The following is an 8,712-nucleotide window of genomic DNA, read 5'->3' as shown; positions in this document are numbered from 1 at the left end:
CACGATAGAAATTTAATCGTTTTTTTCATTGAAATTATTCATTAATTTATATATAATTCCAATATTGACAATTCGTTGTCCTGACAGATTTCGACCACAGCTAATCTCAAAGGGTACCGACCAGCTCAGGATATATAATAGCGCAACAAGTGAGTCCACAAACACAGGTGCTCCCTCTATTCCCTCTCTGATAATCCAATGGAAAAATCCGACACAACTGGAAAAAGTTCAGGCGCACCAACGGCTTTACATGTTTTCCGAGGCATGATATATATGTATGTATATGAGACAGATATATGGAATATAACGATTATGGAAAATAATAAAATAATTTGCTATGCAGCCTGTAAATTTCTCACTGCTGGGCTAAGGCCTCCTCTCCCTTGAGGCTTCTCCTCAAGGGAGAAGAGGCCTTAGCTCAGTTTAGAGCATATTTCACAACGCCGCTACAATGCTGGTTTGTGGAATACACATGTGGCAGAATTTCGTTGACGATATGAATTATAAACACAAATTAAGCACATTAAAATTCATTGGTGCTTGCCTGGATTTGAACCTGAAGTCATCGATTAAGATGCACGCGTTCTAACCACTGGGCCATCTCGGCTCTTATAAAAACTTTGAAAGTAAAATCAACATAGCTATAAATAGTTAAGTAGAATAGTGTTGTAGAGTAAGATTTGTTTCTAGTGTATAATACAGCAGAGTTATAAATCTCGTGGACACGTAAATCTAAGGTTTGTCTATCTTTACGCCTTGTCCGATTGGAGGCAGGCTATACTCCTATAGGTAAATTGTCTGTGTTTAAAAAGTTTCTCTCAAAATGTCAAATATAAATGGCGCTGCTCCGCTAAAGGGTGAAATTTAAACATACGTATTTGACAGGTTAAGTAAAAAATTATTAAATAATTAGATGATTACAAAAAACGCTTACATTATTTATTGTATGTTTGAATCAATTCTATAATAATAATTAGATTTAAATTATTTTTGAATTGTATTGATAACATTGATATTAAATAAGACGGTAATTTGACTTTTCTGTTCATTATCGTGAGTCATGATCTGTAGTGAGGAATAGGCTATTTAACTGGTTTTTAAAACCCATTTTATATTATTTAGAAGGGGTTAAGGAACCCAGTAAAAGTTGTTTTTTTTTAATTCTATTATATATTTGCTGAAAAATATCAAATCAAAAACGCTTCTTTGACAATATGGCGCTGCAATGTGGTCGGTGACGTCACTTGCCTGTATTGTTATCTGTGGCACTTTATTTTTCGCATTGTCAAATAGCATATTGATGGAAGTTCTCTACAGAACACTACTTTTTCCTGGGCCAGCGAAGTGTTAACATTTAACTTATGATATATGAATTGTGTTTTTTGCTATTATCAAGATACAAAGTTAGTATTTAGTAGTTATTAAGTATATATAAAAATTAATCTAACACGCTCACGCTTGATAGAGTGAACTTGAACCAGATTTTATCAAATGTATAAATCCAAATTATTAATCGAATAAATGTTAAATTTGTGTCAATAGTATTTTGGCGACCTTCCCTCCCCCCAAAATGATTTCTAAGGTGCCTAGACTAAGGTCGGAAGCCATTTGCTAGACCGTATTAAAAAAAAAAAAACACATTACACACCAAATAACATTTTATTTATAATTTATTTAAACATCTACATTTATATATGATCTACAATAATATTTGTGTAATAAAATATAGCTTAGAGTACACATTTACCAAATATACAGTATAGAACAGTCGATGAGTTTTATAGTTAGGCAAGTCTTAAGAAGTTGGTCGATTTCTTTATAAAACATTGTATGGCTAAGAAAATAATAACACAGAATAAATTATTCAAACCGTAAATTCGAACGTGTTCTAAATTCAATAATAATAAATATAATTACACAAATTAATAATGGTTGAGTGCTTAGGCCACACACTTTTTTTTTACACAAGAAGGTCCCAGTTTCGAAGGAAATACAGAAATAGTGTGAAATAAGCCTTAACTTAAGTTTCTTAATTTAAAAACTCTATACATTTCAAGACACCGAATAATATTTTTTATTACAATAAACATCAATAACATACGACATTAAACGTGTAACATACATGTACTTTATATATTATTATAACAGACAAAATAATCATCATCAAAAAAAATCTCATATTAAACAATAAAATTAATGTAATATTTATTTAAAACAAATGTTCTTAAAATTATAAATGTGCCAGTCTATAAGTCATTGATACGCAATGTTTTATTTTATATTTTTTTTTTTATAATATGCCTTGATTAAAAATAGAATACAATATTTAATACTGGCAATTTCCAATAATACACTTTTAAATTTAGAACGACGACTTGGGTCGTATAATAAAACTTTTATATGCAACAGTGTAATATTGATGAAAAAAAAACATATATATTTTTTATTTAACAAACGTTAATAAATAAATGCCAAACACAAATATGACATCTTTTTTTTTAAATGTATTTGTGGCATAGAAACATGATACAAGACTAACATTGTACAATAAAAAGTATATATATTTAATGTTTAAAAAAATTTCATAAGAGGTTTTGTTCAAATAAATACATATATTATAAGTGCTTGCCAGGGATTTTGCTTGGGTTGGTTGGCTATCATTGGGTTTCATACAAAAAATAACACCCAATACATTTTTGCTTTTTTAACATCAATAAATTCTAACTCGGTTTGAAATGTACTTTTTTTATTAGGTGATTGAATTTCTTTGACATGTTTATTCTTAAATATACATTTAATTACTTAGAAGATAGAGAATGTATCATAAGAAGTACCTTGTCCAATCGAATTCGGTATAGTTGGCCCTGTTTTTGTTTACTTTGAAATCTAACTAAGATTTCAATTGTAAATGATATCAAACATCCCCTGTATTTAATAATACTACAGAACGTTTTATGGGAGTCCAATCGATATTTAGAAAAATTATACTGTTGCGCCCTGATATGAAAGAGGTATATCATAGTGATATTCGTAATTTTTTGTAATGTTGCCTCTCTTATGTGAAAGATATCATAGTGATATTATTTATAATTATTTAAGGGCAAGTTACAGAATTTAAAAAATAATAATACGATTTTTGATAAAGGTTACCTAAAGTTGCGACAGATAATTGTAATTTTTTGTGTTGCCAACAAGCAGGGTGGCAATGTTAAAAATCTATATAATACTATATTGTCTATAGATTAGTAAACATTTGCAAGCAAACAAAAAAATTGTTTTTGGTTACAGTACCAATGTCTATGGACGTTTGTTATAAGTCAGAAATTATTTGAACTTAGTTTTGTCATTTAGTTAATTCTTATTATTGTTTTATCGATGACTTTTGTTGGCGCTTGGAATTGTGCGTCTGATATTAAAACTAACTTCAGAGCGGCAATTATACAATATTTCAGTAGTTCGGTTAGAAATGATTATTTGGAATCGATCATTTAATGAATAGGAATATAATAAATTCTCAAAATTCTAACAAGGAAAGCGTTTGACGTTACAATATTAAAACAAACAACATTTACTTAAACCCTATTAAAAATATAAATGTCAAACACCAATAATTATTTAACATTTATAACGTGATCTAAGGACCGTTTCATTGTTACGATAAATTTAAATTTGTACAAATCGTAAACAGAAATGTCACATAACCTCACTTTTAAATATAAAATAATAGCACAATTATATATTTTAATTAAAAAAATATCTGATTAAGTGTACAGCTGTTACTGGTTTCATAAATTAAAAAGAAAACACACGTTATTTAGTACTACATTTATGTTTACTCTTTGTACAAAATAGTTAAAATTTAAATCACGATTTAAGCGTGTTTTTACATGAAAATTGAATTGTATACTTTAAATCAGTGTTGCATATCGATAGTCCACTATCCACAGACTATCGATAGTTAAGGTGTTAACGATAGAATCAATAGTCTATCGATAGTATTGTCACGTGTCAATACTATCGATAGTATCGATAGCTCCCCATGAGCAATACTATCGATAGTATTGCAAAAACCATTACATTTTAACCTAAACTATCGATAGTATCAACAGTATCGCTGCTACCAATAGTATTGCTTACAGAGAACTAGCGGTACTATCGATAGTATCGATAGTATTGATCAAACTATACTATCGATATCCTGATTAGTTTTCGAGGTCAACTATCGATAGTCAAACTATCGATAGTTCTGCAACTCTGCTTTAAATAAACCCTCTACTAAAGTTCGACCGTGTGTTAATACGTTTCTGATACCTGTCATTTGATCTTGACAGAATGATGCAAACAAACATAATCAGTTGCCATAACATTGTAACAGCACAATATGGTGTCAAAAATATAATTATCTTATTTCAATATAATAATTACAACATTTACTGTAGGTAAGTATAACGATACGGTTTTTAAGTGTCGTAAATTTTTTGCTATTTTCAAATTATTCTTCCCTTCTCATTTACACAATTATAACTAAAATAACGTAACTAATTTAAATACGCACCAAACAAATCAAGTATGAATTAAAACAACGAGAATATAAATAAAACAGATTATAAATAGCATATCAAAGAGACTACTATAAAAGAAGATCTGCTTTGAGGATAAAAAGTGCGCACTTCAGACAAAAATTAAAGACCTAGTTATGTATGATGCAGAGCAACGTAAAAAAAAAATAGAGCGTGTTTTAAGAAATCAATTCTTGTACTTGTATTTGTTGGTGGAAGCATCGCTGCTTCCACCTTGCTCCTTTTCTCAGTCGGCCGTCCACTGAAATAAGAGAATACAATAAGGATATCAGTGCGACAAAATATAAGATTTTCTTTCTAAATTATTAAATAAAGTGAATTCGATTTCCTTTGCAATTAACTTTTATATACTTTTGCCTTGACGTGTTCAATTGTTCATGTTTAAATATATCAGTCTACCGCGTTTCCGTGTGACCCTCGATATGCATCAACTGTTTGGAATGTTCCTCGAATTCCTTGTGGAATCCTTTAATAAATATTAATTTAAAAAAAAAGTATTTCTTGTTGAAAATATGTCTCAAATTTAGGATTAAATCAAGTTTATAACGAACAAAGTTTATATCGTATCTGATATACCTTTAAATTCGCTCCCCCCTCCTTACGGAGCTCCTGCTCTCTCTTCTCCATCTCTTCAGCGCGAAGCTGCATGCGTCTCACCTTCTCTGGATCCTTGACCCCACGGGCTGCCTCCTCGGCGCGGCGTTTCTCAGCCGCTTCCATCTGCTGCCTGCGCCTAGTCTCCTAAAAGCAAACGGAGAACGAAATTGAAACTAAAAGCATACTAGACATATTCGTTAAGCTTAGAATAAAATCTACAACCTAAAATAAATAATGACAAGTACCTCTTACTCTTTGAGTAATTTTTATATTATTCTTAATAGATTGGCAGACTGGCAAATGGGTCTCCTAATGGTAACTCATCACCAGAGCCTATACATTGGCACCGTGCGAAATATTACCAAACCAACCTTGGGAATTAAGGTGTTATTCTATTTTTCTTGGTGGGTTGGTAGGGTTTTTGTACAAGCGTTGGTTACTACTCACTCATCACAACCTCTACCGCCAAACAGCAATACTTGATTGCGTTTTCGTTTGAATGAGTGACCCAGTACAACAAGCACAAGACATAACATCCTAGTTCCCAATGTTGGCGGCGCATTGGCGGTGAATGGTTGATATTTTGTACAAGGCCAATGTTTGTGGGCAGTGATGAGTACTCATTATCAGATAGCAAATTAGCCCATCCGAGTACCTATTTTATATGATGTCCCTTGTGTCTCTTAAACGAACTCACACATCAAACATATAGTATATGTATGTAAATATGTCATGTCATGTTCTAAAAAGAAATAATATTTTGTAAGTGTACTAAATTATATGTCTCCAGCAATCAACACATTTGAAAAATTGTAGCTTAAGTGATTAGGTGGAACTCGTCAAATTAAGTTACTAAAACCCACACATACAACAAGAGAATTTATATAAAAGCTTGCAATTAACTGTTATTATGTAATTATTTATTATAGGAATAAAACTTAATATGTTAATGTAAATATTCTCATTACAAAAATTAATCATTATTCTTTTTTTTTGACTCATTGAATGCTGCTCGTAAATACTAAATAGGATATCTTTATTTGTTTTTTTTTTTGTTATCATATACGTAGGACGACGAGCAAATGGACCATCTGATGGTAAGTGGTCACCACCGCTCATAGACTGCACTGATGCTGAGTATTGCTATTTGGCAGTGGATACCTACCCTGCTGGGCGTTAAACTTAATGGTATTTATTAACTTTAAAGATTATAAGATTAATTTGTGTTTGAAATTCCAAGTTACATAAATAATATTTATAAAGATAAAAAATAATTAATTTAGTAAATATTGACAAAAACAACTGCCTCACTGGTTCAGTAGCTAGATATAAGGCCAAAGGTCTTGAGGCCCTGGGTTCAAACACCCAGGTTGATTATATAAACAGTTATTGGGTTTTTCTGGCAAAAAATCAAGTTCAAAGTGAGTAACCTACCCATCGGAATATAAGAGTGTCTTTGTGCACACTTGTGCTATTAATATGTCTTGCAGGGCTATTACGGTCAGAGCATAGCAACTGATGCTTTCAAATATTTGTTGTGAATTAATAACAAATCAAATTAAAAAAAATATATAAATCATTATTATCGACGTATGCCGTAGCATAATACTCCATAATACTGAATTATCAATCTGCAACAAACATTTGATAGCAACAATTGCTATGATATAACTGAAATACCACCACTGCATAGTAAGCTGGTCTCCGTGTAAGATCAGCCGCTGTGACCAAAATCTGTTATATGGTAATCGTTATCATCATTTACAACCTTAACAAAATCATTAATCATTATTATTTTATCACAACACTTGCATTTTTTTAGCATTTTTTAGCATTAGCAGCCTGTAAATTTTCCCACTGCTGGGGTAAAGACCTCCTCTCCCTTTGAGGAGAAGCATTAGCAGCCCGTAAATGTCCCACTGCTGGGATAAAGGCCTCCTCTCCCTTTTAGGAGAAGGTTTGAAGCATATTCCACCACGCTGCTCCAATGCGGGTTGGCGGAGTACACATGTGGCAGAATTTCGTTGAAATTAGACACATGCAGGTTTCCTCACGATGTTTTCCTTCGCCGCAGAGCACGAGATGAATTATAAACACAAATGAAAATTCAGTGGTGCCTGCCTGGGTTTGAACCCGAAATCATCGGTTAACATGCACGCGTTCTAACCACTGGGCCATCTCGGCTCTCAACACTTGCATAGTTAATGATTAAAAAAAATTATATACACACACATGCAAAAACATTAAATATTACAGGGAAGCAAAGTGTCTAAAATTTTAAGCATCTTCAGTGTTTCTGATTCTGTTTTATGGTAACACTAACAAATAAGTTCCTTGTCCAAGGTCACATATAATTATGTTCAAATATTTCTACAAAGACATACAAACTGTGGCATGTTATGTGAAAATACACTTTATCTCAAAACATATAGTGTTTTGTTTTGACTAAAAACTGCATTATCTTATGCTAAGAACTCTCTTTTTTGTAACATCACCTCTATCCATGTAACATGTATATTTTGTCATAACAGGTGAATTTAAATAAAAGCTTGCAATTAACTGGCTTCATTTAGAATAGGAATAAATCATAATATATTAATGTAGATATTCTGACTCCAGAAAATTAATTATTATCTTGACTCTCATTGAATGCTGCTCGTAAATACACAATATTATATTGTTATTTGTTTTTTTCTAGTTATCATATATGTAGGCGGACAAGCAAACTAGCCGGGGGAAGAAGCTGAACTTACAAGATATCATATCAAGTTCATTTTAACAATTTCTAGAAATTTACATAATTTAATTATAAGTGAAATATGTGTATCATGTATTATTTTTAACATTATTATTGGTTTTCAGTTTATTAGAGATGTTTTCCTGTGGATTTTTTTAAATACATTTCTTGATGTTATGTAACTTTTTTATTTTATTTATTAGCAATTGTAGTGGGTATTTTGAGATACATTTTAACATGATATAAAACAGATTCAATAATTTAAGAATTTTATTAAATCATACTTCAAAAAATAACCTGATTTTATAGATTCCTTCAATTGCCAAACACGTTATTTAAATAAGGCACTGATTAAAACCATCAAATTATCCATGAATCTTAATGATACACCGAAAATCAAATTTAATCTTAGATATATTCATGTATCTATTTTTGTTAATTGTTATACAAATATAGTAATCTTTTTTGTTTCTGTCCGCTAACGTATTAACGTATGATTACATTTACCCATCTATGTTATTTATATGAAAAAAAAACAGGCATTCCTTATTGTTTTTCTGTAAATAATTATTGGATTGCAATCCAAACATTCAACTTACTGCATCTGGAGTCAATAAGTCCGTTGCTGAGGGTCTACAGCAGGATGTGAATATTCCCATTTTTAGGAAAACTTAATTAAAACTTGATTTCGCCAAAAAATTGCACATTCCAGTCTTATGTACTAACACAGTATTTTATTGACAATAACATTGACATTTAAAAAAACGTTCAACATTTTTTTTTTAATAATTATAATTT

At 31.0% G+C, this 8,712-nt stretch overlaps 1 protein-coding gene across 1 annotated transcript; it reads right to left on the bottom strand.

The window, feature by feature from the left end:
• Nucleotides 1-4,137: 4,137 nt before the first annotated feature.
• On the bottom strand, nt 4,138-8,669 carry LOC125071370. The gene is made up of 3 exons (XM_047681588.1): nt 8,514-8,669; nt 5,157-5,321; nt 4,138-4,821 (listed from the first exon to the last, which is right to left on the bottom strand). The coding sequence occupies exons 1-3, from the start codon at nt 8,571-8,573 to the stop codon at nt 4,807-4,809; spliced, it is 240 nt and encodes a 79-aa protein (XP_047537544.1). The 5' UTR covers nt 8,574-8,669; the 3' UTR covers nt 4,138-4,806.
• Nucleotides 8,670-8,712: the final 43 nt, after the last annotated feature.

The sequence above is a fragment of the Vanessa atalanta genome, chromosome 19, assembly GCF_905147765.1.
Source record: "Vanessa atalanta chromosome 19, ilVanAtal1.2, whole genome shotgun sequence".
NCBI classification, from domain to species: Eukaryota; Metazoa; Arthropoda; class Insecta; order Lepidoptera; family Nymphalidae; genus Vanessa; species Vanessa atalanta.
Note: the sequence above shows the minus strand (reverse complement) of the source record. Positions and strands in the feature narration are given on the sequence as shown.